At 45.3% G+C, this 15,655-nt stretch overlaps 1 protein-coding gene across 1 annotated transcript; it reads right to left on the reverse strand.

The window, feature by feature from the left end:
• Positions 1–364: 364 nt before the first annotated feature.
• LOC137884594 (doublecortin domain-containing protein 2) lies at positions 365–14,922 on the reverse strand. Its single transcript, XM_068726447.1, has 13 exons — positions 14,639–14,922; positions 14,302–14,350; positions 13,991–14,067; position 13,954; positions 13,742–13,872; positions 12,685–12,854; positions 12,528–12,577; positions 8,778–8,907; positions 7,213–7,313; positions 6,620–6,736; positions 3,610–3,679; positions 1,532–1,553; positions 365–438 (listed from the first exon to the last, which is right to left on the reverse strand). The coding sequence occupies exons 1-12, from the start codon at positions 14,920–14,922 to the stop codon at positions 1,546–1,548; spliced, it is 1,188 nt and encodes a 395-aa protein (XP_068582548.1). The 3' UTR covers positions 365–438; positions 1,532–1,545.
• Between the last annotated feature and the right edge of the window lie 733 nt (positions 14,923–15,655).

The following is a 15,655-nucleotide window of genomic DNA, read 5'->3' on the forward strand; positions in this document are numbered from 1 at the left end:
GTGGATTTAATCAGCATAGTAATTCCTCTCTATGGGAAGATAAGTCTCTCTCAAGAGCAGTTACGTCGTTCACTATGCCCGCTGATTAGACACAAGCCCCCAAAATAATTCATCAGAAAACTGCAAAAAATAATTTATCAAAAGTGCTTCTCACAAAACCCGCTCAGGACCTTTGCTTCTTAATAATTAAACTCCGCAATTAGGCATCTTACCATGCACTCAGTGTGAGGCTCCATGTAATATTCATAACCACACATAATTATGCAATATATTCACTGAAATAAGAGGCCATATATTCACGGTGGGGCTGTCAAGAGGCAAGACATTTTTATTTGGTTTATAACACTGTTTCATCTTATACATGAGCAGCTGGCTTCTGGAGACAGAAGAGAACGAGGACGTCTGGTCCTCGGCAGCCTGACGCTGTATTCTGTGGCTCTGGCTCGCAAAGGAAAGAGAGAGAGAGAGAGAGAGAGAGAGAGAGAGAGAGAGAGAGAGAGAGAGAGAGAGAGGCACTGAGTGGCGATGCTCTCACCATTGGATCCATTAATATCTAAGTCTTTCTGCTGGACACAACAAAGACAAACCTTCGTGGTTTCATACATTGACCACCGTCAACACAAGGAGGAAAGACGAGGCATTAAATCAAAATGGAGTCGAGAGGGGGTGCTGTCTCGGGATGCATTGTATGATAAATTATACATAATGCTCATCCCAGCTTGGTGAAGAACTATAGAAAAACAATTGTCCCAAAGCCCTTGATGGCGCCTGAAGCAAATAAGCAACAGCGGCGGTCTACGGCGTGGACGCACTGTGGACAAGGTTGGCTTTCATCTGGAGATGCGGTTCAAAGCCATGCGGGCTACGCACAGAACAGACTGGCAATCAAAGCTAATGTGTAACTGGGCAGTGGTGCACTTCACAGGGCCTGTCGCGTCGAGCGGCGGAGGAGATCACACGCAGACGCCTCCCTCACATCACAACGGCTGATTTTCAACACGCGGCCTTTGGAACCTATTATTTTTCACCATGTAGATGTGAAAAGGAACTTATTGCTGTTGGGAGCTGCTGTCTTTTGAAGGCCTTTCATGACATGTGATGTATGTCGTGACATGTATCTGATGAATGAGAAGAAGACTCGACTTTACTGTAGTTAACAAAGGCTCTCATTCTCCCTCAGCGACGCCGTCCCCAAGGATGCCGTTTGCTCTACAAGGATGGTGAATTTAGCAGAGGACAGAAATGTATTCTGTATCATAAGATGTGGTGGACTAACGTCCATATACAGTTGATTACTTTAGCGTCGCAAATATTACAAAGCTCTTCGTGGACGGATTTCAGAAGCACTTAATATCCACACCAAGCATCTGTAACGCTCACAAAGTAGATATAACAACAATGCAATAAGATGGAACAAGCTGCATCCTCGTACGGCGGATGAACACCGTTGTGCTCTACTGTACATAGAGCTGTGTATTGAGATTAACAAGTAGAATCAGATATTAAATGAAGTTATTTGCATTGTACATACCTTTTGCTTGACTTTCATGTTCCTGCAAAAAAGGCAAGATAAAAAGAAAATTATATATAAATATATATATATCCAAAAGTCAAACTATCCCCTCAAGACTTCTCACACAAAACCAGTGTGTGTGTGTGTGTGTGTGTGTGTGTGTGTGTGTGTGTGTGTGTGTGTGTGTGTTTTTTTTTTTTTTGTCCCTGTCATATGCTGCACTGCAAAACAATGACCTTTTGGGATATGACACAATTTTACTGTCGGTATAATACAGATGTGATTAACATAAATAAGACTTAAAGTCAAATAGGCGTAAAGGTCGTCACTCAGGACTAGTCTTGGGTCCGCAAGGTGATTTACAACAACTTAATTTGACTGTGTGGAGTAATTTATCTGTGACAGAGCAAGCCATGCAACTCTGTGAATGTCTCGCGCACGTACAGGCGACAATATGCCATGACTACACACATCTCATATCTACCCAATCAGTCAAGATGCTTTACAACTTCTGTCAGAGGCCCTAACAGTTCTCGTAAATTACGAGGCCATTGTACATGGTGCCAATAACTTCTGAAGGAGAACCTCAGCCCAACTGAACCCAGCGGTGTCTCTCGCTTTCACGCGCGGAAGTCAAAGATGGAATACCTTGGATAAAGTACATGAAGGAGGTCGGGGAAGTGCTTTGATGGTAGATTTGCTTTCATAAAAAAGGTTTCCTATTTTCACTCGGCTGACGAATTCCTTTCAAGGATAAAACCTGGCCCAGATATCGACATGTTGATGCAATGCAGGCGGCAGGCAGGTTTGATTCCGTTAGAGATCACTTCATTTCCTTTCACATCCCGCTTCCCCTCTACTACGGCTCCGACGCGTCTCCTGCTAAGCTTTCGCATCTGTGACAGCTCGGGAATGTGAGGAATGATGCCGAATCATTCATAAACAGCAACAACGGCACCATGTGATCGGGACAAAACAAAACCAGTGTGCGGGTCTGGAGTCTGCAAAGCCGTAATGTGCTGTGATACTTTTCAAATGCCCCCTGCAGTGTCCACCGACATTCTGCAGGGAAATCAAAGCCAGCACGAGATCAGTGCATACGGCTGCATCTCAACCTCGAGTGTTATCAATATGAGGATAATTGAAAGAGAATGCATGCACATGTGTGTGATGAAAAGCACCTGTGTGTTAGGTAACTCTGTGCACGTATGTGTACTTTTATGATGGCGCGGTCGACACGTGAGCGAGGCGGGGGAGTGTGTTGTTAGCGCAGGATGCAGTGATTTTCCCGGTGTCACACTGACAGGGCGAACCTCAGATTGAAGGGCAGACGGTGATAACCACGAGCAGGGATTCACATCCCGTTCCATTTAACCACCTTCGGAATTTTCACAGGGAACAATTGAGGATGCCTGACTACCAAAGCCTATGTTTTGTAAGCAATTACAATGAAATTGTCTGAACCAGCTGAATGGCATACACCCTCAAAAAAGGAAGAATGTCAAGTTCATATCACTGCTTTGGTTTGTTTTTTAGCACTATGTTATCTTTTCCCCCCCCCCCATAATCAAATGTGTATAGCACTTATTTTGTATTTTGTCAGATGTGTTCTTCTCTAGATCAATCAAATAAAAGTCAGACCATGCAATTCTACTTAGAGTAAGAAGTCATGGAGGGGAAGTAAAATGGATTTTCATAAGGATTTTCATCGTAACAGGGCACATCTCATTCCGTCTGAGTGCTTCCAAATTACAAACGACATGGGAAATATAAAGAGCGGTGAATAATCCCTGGCTCTCAGCGTGGCACACCTTGATGTGCAGGTGCCTTTAATACAAGAATAAGTCATCCGAGATTGGGGAGGCAAAAAAAACCCACTCAACCAGATGGTCTCCATAAACCATGGCGTAAAGCTCTCCCAGATGTTGAGAGGTGGTTGCGGATCCGGTGACATGCAATGTGAGGGAGGAACTGGTAATGCAGAGTGTATTAGTGGTCTCTTTATGGGTGCATTAGGTGCTGCGGAGGGGAACGCGGGGGCCGCCGCCGCTGCTGCCAGTGAGCTACTACCGGGCTTTATGCTTTGATGAACCTACCCTTGAAAAACCGGGACACTCGTGACCGTACTCCGCAGCGCCTGGGAGACACCTCCCTCTCTTTAGCCTCCTGGAAAACATAAATCAGTTTCTCATATCATCATCTAGTCATATTCAATGCATATGCAGCTCTAATCGGTAAATCTGTCAGCTTTCTCCCCTTTTGGTGATATATCAGATTCGTAATACTCTACCGCATATGCAGTAAATCTCTGACGAGGCCCGTGTTTCTTAAAAGTCAGAAGACAAAGGCGCGTGAAGCGGAGAACTTCGCTTGCAAACAGAAACAGAAAGTGGAGGAGCGGCTCAGTTTTAGGACGCCTCTGCACCGAAGGCTTCATTCCAGAGTGTCATCTCTCTTCCTACCGCTACACAGTGGCGCAGACAGGAAAGCAGAATAAATTTCCCCAGTTCATTGTCCCCGCTGAGGACCAGCAGAACATCCCAGTCTGATTAATGGCTGTACACTGTCTAATGAACAGTAATTGAATGGTATAATGCAGTAGGTCCTTAAAAGCCCAGAGGAGTCGTCTTCCTCCGCCCGGCTCTCTGGAAATGTAAGGCGGTGACATTGTCTAGAGTTGATTATAGTTGACCTTGTGTGCGGAGAATAAGGCCTTTGAAACGGCTAACCTAAGCTTCAGGGAATAGCAGCACGGAAAAACAGCTGAAAGACAAATGAAATGGACTTGCATTGGAAAAGGAAAGGAATGGATCAATGCGGAGCTCGATAATGATTCGATTCTTTATCACAAAATTCTTAAGAAAAGGAAGACGATTGATCAAACATCCCCAGTCGTATTGACATTTCTAACAATATTAATTAAGAAAAAATGCTTAGCTCACTGGTTGATAAATCAGCCAATATTGTTAAATCAAAACAAATGATGGTTGTAAACACAATACCGCACCAGTGAGTGCAAATCTACCCTTGTCCACATTTCCTCAAAGTGTATGACATCTACAACACAGACCGAGTTCCCCCTCATGAAATCAATCAGCTCCTTAACAGAGTGCACTCTAAAGGAAAAGCCAACCTTCAGAAAGCCCAACAAAAGTCAGTCAAGTGATTATAAGAAACGCTTTGATAAATGTGCATCAGGCTCCAGTCCGCCATCCTTCGCTCTCCTCCGCCGAGATAGCCTGCCTTCACTCCCAGCGGACATCTCCACTTGGCAGAGATGCTGAATCTCGTTATTCTTTATTTGGCCCCGGACCACACAGGTCAATATCACACACACACACACACACACACACACACACACACACACACACACACACACACACACACACACACACACACACACACACACACACACACACACACACACACAGCTGCCTCACCGGTGTACTGTCTGCAAATGTATTCACTATTTAAATTCAATGCAATAAATCATTTAAAGCTTGGGCTGAAAATGTAATCATGTAATTGAATTTGGTCATCAATATCTACTATATATATATATATGCACATATACGGAGTACACGGGGCATTTCGCGAGCACATTTGAGCGCCGGAGTGGGAGGAAATCTGTCCGAACACAGCTCAAAGTATGAGTCATCGCGGCGCAGTTATCCCTCATTATTATTCACAGCGCTCTAAATGATGAGGCTGCCGACAACGAGACGGCGACAGTCTGTTTGGCCTCAAAGGGAAAACGGGAAAGTACGCATCGATGGTGGTTTGAGTTCGGTACGTCTCACCTGCAGCATCGTTATTTCTGGTCCGATGACAACCTGTATGAATATGCTGGAAACAAGAATGAACAAAAAACTGAATTGCCGCCAAGACAAATTTCAGGAGAGTAGAAGGTGTTCTGATAAAAAAACAACGGTGTCTTAGCTTTAGCAAAGTTTTTCAAAAGTAGTTTAAGACCTTAACGTGTGTTCTGACATGAGGTTTTCATCAATCCCACCGTTCCTTGAGTCAGTCTCCGTTAGCTAACAAATGGAGTTTGTACCAGAGATGATTTTTTTATATTTTCGTATCATCCAATGGGCTTTCCCTGCAATCCATAGCCAATCTGAATCAGCAACATTGCTCTATGACTAAAAGTGATAAGTAATGAATTAAGCTATTGATGAGGTCTTTAGCCAGGGTCATAACTGGCCCCCAGAAGTCAATAATTACTCCGATAAGAATATCTTTATTGCAAAAGTGCATACGGCAGCAAAACCATCACCGCACCAAAACATCCCCCTATGGTGTGATTGCCACTGCTTGAAATTATAGTTTTCATTAAAACAAAATGTTCAAGGTTATTGATTGCTTAAATAAGACTCGATATCTTCTCATTTCAAAGCCGAATGAAATTGCTTGGAATAGTAATATCGCCCAACTATTGTGCGCATTCATCACAGTTATGCTGCTTCACACTGCTGTCCCTCGAGGATTATTAGAGCAAAATAAGTGTATTTAAATGAGTGTAATTTCGAGGAACCACGGATCCATGCAAAAACATCTGTATACACAGCTCAGCCCTACTTCATCACTGGGAACGTACACAATCACCAGAGTCAAATGCATCGAATGCAACCACATACTGTTATGGGGCTCTACTCTAATCACAAATGCACACGTCTAGGTCATTTCTAGGCTGCGTGCTGCGATACATGGATTATTTGTGACCACGGCTAAGCTCTATAAACTCTACGACACTACATAAAGTTGTACCTGGGGCTCAGGTGTCTTTAATATCCTGTGCCTGTGTCTCTTTGCCCGGCAGAAACGGCTGCACCGGTAAATGCAGAGTCCACAATACACACAGAGAGAGAACCACGGAGACAGAAAATCAGGTTACGCTCAAATTAGACGAAAGTATAGTTGCTGGAAGCAGGTCTACGTGTCGCTTTTGCAATTATGGGAATGCTGATCACCATAATTGCTGGTTAGACCGTTTTTATGTGACCTAATCCAAAGGCAAATGAAAAAATTGGACATAATAATAAAGTTGAAAGTGACCTAAACGTGAAATAGTAACTACATGAAACTCATAATGAGGGTACTTACATGCTTCCTGGAACCTGCAGACAAAGGCCTCTGCAGAAACAAGCCGGTTGAATCATGGAGGGAGGCCTTGCAGGGACTCCCATCCACACACTCCTCGTCAACTACCTTGGCCTCAACCTGCAGAGAGGGAGAAAAAACAAGAGCCCCCTCGGCTTACACTGTACTGTACTGCGGTATTGATTTTGCGAAATATTTATATATTTCTGCAACTTGTTCTACTGAGAATGTGCGAGTCTTATTCTGAGCAGAAAGTCATGCTATACTGTGCTGGAAGTGTATTCTCGATTCTCAAAATAAAAAAGGAAAACACAATAGGAAGGAGAATGAGGAGAGAACGCTACAGCAGCAGACACTCTTCCATCCAACCCAGCCAAGCTTGCTGTGATGTTTGTCTCCACCGTGAACAGGTTCTAAAAGCACGAGTACACTCAGGAGTGCATATTGAAGGTAAAGGGACTCGGCACGTGACCGCGTGGCCGATGTTCATCTACGGCGACGTTCACAGTAAGGATTGATTCCTGTCCTAAACTGTTCAAAGGTTGTATGCTAAAGACCTCATCAGCTTGCAGCGCTGTATGGGGGTTGTGTTCTACCTGATCAATAGGCAGGTCCACCTTCAGCTGGCCGTCTTCCTGCACCTCCGCTGCTCCCGCCATCTCGCTCCTTTTGTTTTGTGCGTTGAACACGCTGCCCTCTGAGAAAAGTGATTAATCACAATTACCTCATCGGCTGGCAGCCGCCGTCTCATTCTTGTGCACACTCGTTCTCTCCCTCTCGATACCCCTCCATCCCTCACTGCCCTCTCCCTTTGCCTCTCCTGTTCAGCTCCACCAGAGATCAATGTTGCTGTCAAGCCATTTATTTATTTAGAGTGGTCCCACAGACGGAAAGGGCCACAGAAAGCCACAGCTGCCCTGCCACAAATATGGCCAGCCAGCGTGAACCTTCAGTCCGGGGTTAGTTCCTGACAGTGAGAGGTTGCTCCTGATGCATGTGGGGAATCGCTTATGTGGAAACGTCACACTGTTTTCCTCTGTAAACAAACTCCTGCTGTCTGCGGCTGCTGGACGGGGTGGAGTGTCAATAATTAAACACATTATTGAGCTTGAATCTGCTTCAATAGCCTTAAGTAATTTGATGTAAATAATAAATTTAAAAAAAGCACGGTAGATTAATCAGTGATGAGACAAAAGAAAATATAGAAAATGTATGTATTTAACAGCTAGATAAGAGGCAATCATACAGCTACACATACATCCTACATGTGGCCAGGATCAGCATCATGAGCACAACATGAGCAAGTCAAACATATGAAGGGATGGCAGGTTTCAACTTGCTACCGTATACAGTGGAGGATGAGCCACCGTGTCACCGTGAACAGATGGTGAAGCAAACGCCCATGAAGACATCTACTGAATAATTGGACAGAGGAAGGAGACGACGATTACTGTGTATTAATGATAAACGCAGCGCCGCCATAAAACAACTGCCGCAATGCTCAAAGCCACCAATCTAAAAGGAGTGTTTTGTCACTTTTATGCTCTTTCCCGTCAGCGTCATGTGTGATTAATAACTTATTACCATGTTGATCTCCACATCAGGAGAAAATTAGAGCATTTTGTTTCCCCCCCACATAGTTAACAAGGCTTTCTGGATACATATTCAACAAAATGGCCTGATTGAATTCATCTATGATTTAAGCACTCTTGACGGTGTTTGAAGTCTTGTTCCGTTTAATATTCACAGGGAAGACTGATTCTTTCAAGGAGCAGGGAGCCGGGTTCTGTTTGGACTTAAAAAGAACAGGTTGACAACCCAAAGAAAAGCTCCTCCACCTGCCAACTGAGCTCTCCTCTCAGACAATCACAGAGGAATGTAGAACGGTGAACAAGCCCACATGTAGCCCTACACACACACACACACACACACACACACACACACACACACACACACACACACACACACACACACACACACACACACACACACACACACCACACACACACACACACACACTGTAACCACTTCCACAGACATAAATTGATCAACAGGATTCTTCATGTTGTCTTAGTGAGAAAGGAGGTGTTGGAGGAGAAGGAACACGAAGAGGACAGGGGGGCTGGAGAGAGAGAGCGTTCTATAGAATTGCTCTGCTTACCTCCTGCTGGGAAGAGAACTGGGTTTCTGGACACCTGCCTCTGTTGTTTGGTCCTCGTCGGTCTGCCTTGTTTCTTCATCTGGCCCCTGGCTGTGTGCTCAAGGTCCTCTCTAAAGCCGCTACCAGCAAACTACACGAGGAGACGAAAGAGAGGGGAACACCGGGGCACAGATGAAGGCGTACTCCGTCAGATTTCTCTGTGATTCATCATCGACTTTTTGCTGTTGTTATGTAAAGAGGAAGAAGACAAAAGACAAAACACATCAGGGCAAAACTTGTTTCTCCTGTCTTTTCACTGCTTTTTTTTGTTACATTTTCCATTGACCTCAATTTTTCATGAGCTGATATGCTTTGTAGCTCCCTCGTGACTCCTACTGTATTGAATTCATCTGGTTCCAATACATCCCGTGCACAACCTATCAATCACCGGGGAGCGTGGCAAACTAATCATTTATTGATGAAATGGGGCAGCCATGAATTTCTAACTGCATTTGTCTTATTTATCAAGCCAGATCAAACAATGAAAATCCAAACAAGCTTAAAGGGAAAGGGAGGGAGTCGCAGGGAATAAGTTATTCTTCAGCAGTAGACAGCAGAAGGTTATTGATGGAGAATGGAAGGGGAAAAAAAAAAAGAGGCTGGAGACTTAGTTGCATGGTGGGAGAGTGAAGGAGAGAGAGAGAGAGAAGGAGAGAAGGAGAGAAGGAGAAAGAGAGAGTTCAGAGTGATGTTCAGACAGCAGGATACACATCTGAATTAATGCTTCCAACAAAAGGCAATTTTCTCCTCACAGGCTTCTCATCCGCTCTGTAGGTAGCAGGGTGAGGTACGTCTCCCTCACAGAGACGCAGACACACACAGAGCAGGGTAGAGCAGACTTAATGTGTCTTCGCAGCTACAGTGCTCTTTACTGCGGCTGCCTGGCTGGATCCCTGGGCTGGCTCAGGGGATAGTGTAGTGATCTCAGGCTTCCACCAGAATACACTTCTGGCAATGGTGTTTGCAAGCTCACTAACATGGCCTCTGGGGAACGGCAGCGTTGTTTCTTCACTTGTTTGCTTTCTTTAATGCAGACAGAGGCAAAGTCTGTTGATATTCTTTTGAATTTCCACAGCCGTCGGTGGGCCGAGGGAGGAAAAAAGAAAAACAACAAAAGAGAGAGTGAAGTTTTGCCTGGCATATTCAGCGAAGGAGAGTTGAAACGGAGTTCACACTCCATCGGCGCAGTGTCCACACAACCACGCGAGATCAAAGACGGAGGGGCGGTGGCGCTGGCGCAGTGGTGAGCCGCTAATTCAGCTTTGCAACCTCGATTCGTCTGCGAGTGATGTGAAGCAACTTCGCCGTAAAAAGTTCAAAATCAAAATACATCTGGGCAATCAAAAATTGAACAGCTTGTTTTGCATGTTTACAGCCTGGCGGTGGGATGTAAATAGAGCTTATTTAAATCAACAGAGTTAAATCAAGACCGTCTCACTCGGGGAGGGGAACGCAGAGGACGAGGGTGCGCCGCGCAGCCGGGAGAGTACAGTACGAGAGGCAGCACCGCTGGAAACCCGGCAGTGGAAAAGCTGAGGTCATCTCGCCTCTTGTTCTGCATTACATATCTACAGCGCCGTGTCCTGGGGGAGCACACGCCTGTGTGCATCAGGAGGCCCCAGAGAAAGACACCATGGGAGGGAGGGAGAGAGAGAGAGAGAGAGAGAGAGAGAGAGAGTGCAGGAGTTAGGGTGAGGGGGGGGGGGGGGGGCTCAGGGGGACAGGGCAGCACATAATCTGTGGCCCTCTCAAGTGGCAGAGAACAGGAGTCAACAAGAGGACAGAGCGATAGGGTACCCGGACCGAGCGCTGGCTGTGGTATCAGTGGGAGCCAGTCCCAGTCCCAGGACCGGGGGTACTCGGCGAGCAGACGTGCCGGCAGCAGTGAGGGGGGGGGGGGGGGGGGGGGGGGGGGTACAGTTTTCCCACAGGGCATTGCTACTTCCCCTCACCAATGACATCATCCAGAAGCAGCAGAGAAATGGAGAGCAGCAGCGAGTCATCGCTGATGTCAGGCAGAGTGCAGCTATTAAAAGGTTTAGTCAGCCTTTCTGGGCTGTTTTCACAGGATGCTTCTTGTGAAAGCACAACTGCACCGCTCGTTATTATCACTATAATATGAAAGTACTTTGCTTTGATACACATCATTATTCCCCCCCCCCCCCCCCCCCCCCCCACTTTGCATTCCTCTCCCCCCTATTAATCTTCTCTTTATGCGACGTCTACCTCAGAAGTTTCTACCTCATCATGTCTGCGAACACCTAACTCAGCACTTACGCTCGCTCCCGACGGGAACACGGTGTGCTGGAGAGTTTCACTATTACGCTCTGCAGAGCCGTCAGTTTAGACTTCAGCGGTTGCTCCGGTCCAGATGTCCCACTCGGCGGACGCAGGAACGCACCGACGGGACGGACGGACGGTTGCGAGAGCAAGGTTACATTTTACACAGCGTCAGCGAGCGCGTTTAACGGATCTTGTTTTAACGGGCATTTCAAAACCAGACTGCTGTTGTTTTGTGAGGTCAAACTGAAATTAATGACGGACATGACCCTATAAATGTATGCGTAATCATCAGCAGGCTAAACGGCCAACAGATCGAGGCGGAGTGGGGGACATTTTTGTCACATGTGTCTGTCCCCTCTGAACGGTCCTTATTAACCGGTCAAATCATGTTTACAAATTCATGAGGGCTCCGACGCCGAGGCAGAGGGAGTGAAATGCGGCAGCGTCGTGTCCATTGAATGACTAATGCTACGATGAGCTGCTGGATGCAAAACGCAGCCATAACTCTGTCTCTGTCTCCACCTCATGGTGCGGTGGAAAATGACCGTGACGGTGTTTTCCTCCATCAAGACTGTGCCTCAGTTTAGCAAAGTCTGATCACAGCGTCCATGCATTCTTTTATGATTGGATGGATTTAAATAAGATAAAAAGGAAATTCTTAACATATTCTAATATATGACTGATAAATATGCATCCTGAATATAATGGTAGTCACCCACAGATACAGCTGGAGAAAAAGCATGGGGTATTATTCTCCATCTGAAAACATTGGCATCTGCCACAGCGTTGTCATCTTTCATGGTTAGAAGAATCAGATGTCAGACGCATCTCGCACATCCCCCCCCCCCCCCCCCCCCCCCCCCCATCTGCACCTCAACTTGCTGAGTGGGCATGTTCTCGTCTTCACCGTGTGATTCGGTGTTCGACTCGGCCCCACAGCAGCGCAATCCTCATATGGATTCAAAGCACTTCACTGTCTACTTAATCACAATACAAATTGTCCCGGTTCTGGTTTGAATAAGAGATTTTTTTTTTTGGGGGGGGTTTTCAGTCAGTGAAGTCCCCCTGGTGCATATGATCTGTCTATGAGGCTCACTGCACTTGATCAAGTGGGCCAGCCTTTCTCTGTGGGGATTACCCATCAAAGTGGAAAGCAAAGGTAACTCAATGCCTCCTGCAGACAGTGATTGATGATAGTGCTGTTTCATAACGAAATGCACCCCCCCCCCAACAAGTCTCACACGTGGGAAATGTTAATTGAAATGCTGTGTGTGCAAAGATACGCTTCTCAACGGCGATACAACCGAGGTGTTACGGCAATGAACCAGAGGGAATTTAGGGGGAAGAAAAAATAACAATTGAGCATGTAGCGAGAAAGTGAACAACCAGATGGCAAACTGCACCCAACTCTGAAGCAGTAGCACTCACCGTGTCCTCTGGATGTCTCGTCTTCCTAACAGCAGGCAGGATGTCTTGGCTGCAAGGGGAAAACAAGGGAACCAGAATTGGCAAACATGTACTCTCTTTCTTTTTCACACAAATAGAGATCCGGCGTTCACTCAAGATATGTTGATGAAAACACGATATGCATCATCATACCCTTCGATCGTGTGGTTCTCCCCGATTGGGTCCCTGAAGGGGACGCAGTGACCATATGGGAGCGCTTTAAACTTCTCTGCACCAACTGCAACATAGTGCTGGTTGTTCTGCAGCTCAGCCGGGCCGCAGACGGGACGGCCGTCCAAAGCGCAAAGCCTGGGAATCCAAATAACAGAAGTACCAGAAATCAGAGCGATGCTTTGTGATCGTTTCAACTTCTAGACACAAAACAAGACGTAGACGTCTCACATGTGGTTTGAGTGGTTCCATTGAACGGAAGCAAAAGTCAATCAAAGCACTATTTGCCTTTGGATAAAACATCGTCCCGATCACTAATTAATTACAAAACTCCCTCCGCTCTGCTAAATATTGCTGCATTTAGACTGAAAAGCCTCCAATAATCATATTTCCCAAATCTATATCAGAGCAGCTGATACTCTACAGAGAGTCCAGATCCAGTACTGGGACTGCTGAACTGCTAACACCTTCAGATTCCTGCAATCAGGTCTGGGCAATAGGAAGAAAATCAAATACCATAACAATTATGACCATACCTGACATTAATATTAGACCACAACATATGTAGACGATGACTTTTCTAATAAATGATCATCACTATGGATATAATGACTGAGTGGGTAAAGTAAAATAATAGAACAGACAAAATGACATCACTTCACTGTAGTAAAGGTCACGATGCAGCCTTTAAAAGACAACACGTATTCCATATCACCATATTCTAATATCCATAATATGAGATGATATCTAGTCTCATATCATGACATCAATATAATATTGATATGTTGCCCAGTCCTACTTGCAACGGGCACCACTTCCAATAAAAAATGCTTTGATTGTTTTTACTGCAAAACAGGATGAAGGACATCATTTGGGTCATGATTCATATATTCATATGATATTAAAAAGTGTGTTGTCTAGAGAAGGCTGCTCTGAAACACTGCAGCGTGTTCCTTTGCTCGCCCTCACTGGTGCACCACTCATCTAAACACCACATGGGTTATTAAAGTGCTGTCAGACGTCACCTGTACACAGCACCGGTGCGGAGACGCACTTTCTCCGTGACCATGGCTAAGACGTGCTCCCAGCTGCTGAGGGTGTGTTTCGGGATCCGTATTCGAACCGGAGCAACCAAGACGTCTCCGTTGTAAAAACACTACGAAGCAAGAAGAAGAAGAAGACACAGAAGAGACAATCATTTAACATAACACAGCAGAGACAATTCCTCCAGTTCTACACTCAGGACGACTTTGTGTCTTTGAATCAATACTCACTTTATGGTGCAGGACTCATGGGTGGTTCTCCCCCAACGAGCAGAAACCATTATTCTGCTGTGAACAACGGGCCGAATCTGAACATTTCAAAAGTAAGGGTCAGTGGTGAATACTCAACTCTGAGCTTGTGTGTGATGACAGAGCTTCTGAGGTCATTATCACAGTTTGAGGTCAGAGTTTAGGCTTCAGCTACTAAAGAAAAGCTCCATTTAATAGTTAGTCACACATAATAAGGTGCCTGAACATAAATGTTACACTTAGATTCATCACTGTCAGTACGCTGATGATCAAAGACAATAAGGTAGTCTTACCTGTTCTGATTTCTTTTTCTGTGGCTTCTTGGTTCTTATCTCACAATAGCTGGAAGTCAATAAATAATAAATAATAAGTCATGTAAATGACTCAAACCAGGATTCAGACTCCACATGTGAAACCTATAAATACTCGACTGACGATAACAAATCATAAAATACTGGTTTTACTCTGACGTCAGACTTTATGTTAACTAGACTACACATTAAACCCAACAGCTGACTGTAAACCCCACATTTAAGTCTAAATGCACACACACACGCGCACACACACGCGCGCACACACACACACGCACACACACACACACACGCACACAGCTTCCAGCATGGTACCTACTCCAGTTGTTTGAACTGCTCATTCCCGGCTGCCACGTAGACGCTCCCGTGCTTCAAGTCGTCTAACCGCTGAACTCTGCGGCCCTCTGTGGGGGTGTAGAGCCTCCGCACTGCGCCAAACGGCGCCTCGATCTCCCGGGTCAAAGACGTCAAAAAGTTGTCAAAAGTTGACAGGTGACGCGGATTCACAACTATTTTTCTACCGGGGGAGAAAGCGTCTCCGTTCCTGTAGACGGTGATGGTTCTGGTCGGCGGCAGATCGCCTCTCCCTGCGGTGCCTGACATCCTTTAAGAAGTGAACTAATCAACAATCAGGCTGAGAGTGAGGAGTAAGCGCGTCTCTGTCAGGCGTGCAGAGAGACGTAACTGGAGATATCGTCTGATATGGAAACCAATTCTTGCGTCCAGAACCCGATCCACCACCGTCTGTGTTGTGGTTTGCTGGTCGCTGCTTTGTATCTAACGTTAATTAACGTTAATGAACGGTAATTCAGTGTTTTCCCCCAAAAAGAATGCGTTTCCAAGTCAACCAACAGGACCATTACAACCGTTGGTTATGTAACCTTAGTTTACAGTAGACTGTATTCATTTTACTCATGTCGTGTAATTTAATTAGATTAAAGGACACAAATAATACTGTACAAGCTAACATTGTATTATTAGGCCAGGTGATATAATAATAATTATTATTATTCATATTATTAGTATTAGTGTTATTGTATACAACAGTAATCTGGGGATATTTGGGCCAGTTGAGTCCATACTTCTGTAATGTTTGGATCATAAGCTTCTAATGAACTAGATTTAGCATAAGTCCAATATCAGATCACTTCACCTGGGTTTAGTCCAAGATCTGATCTGATTTAAACTTAAGCTTAAGTTTAAACTGTGAGGTTGATCAAAGCCATTGATGCATGTCTCCTCCTTTATGACTCCACTCTCTTCTGCACATTTACCAAAAGCTAACAGGTGACTGACTTCCTCACAGCGCTCATGCTGCTTGACTTTCTGATTACTG

This window comes from Cebidichthys violaceus, unplaced genomic scaffold (genome assembly GCF_023349555.1).
Source record: "Cebidichthys violaceus isolate CVI_PGR_0920_01 unplaced genomic scaffold, fCebVio1.0.p SCAF_39, whole genome shotgun sequence".
NCBI classification, from domain to species: domain Eukaryota; kingdom Metazoa; phylum Chordata; class Actinopteri; order Perciformes; family Stichaeidae; genus Cebidichthys; species Cebidichthys violaceus.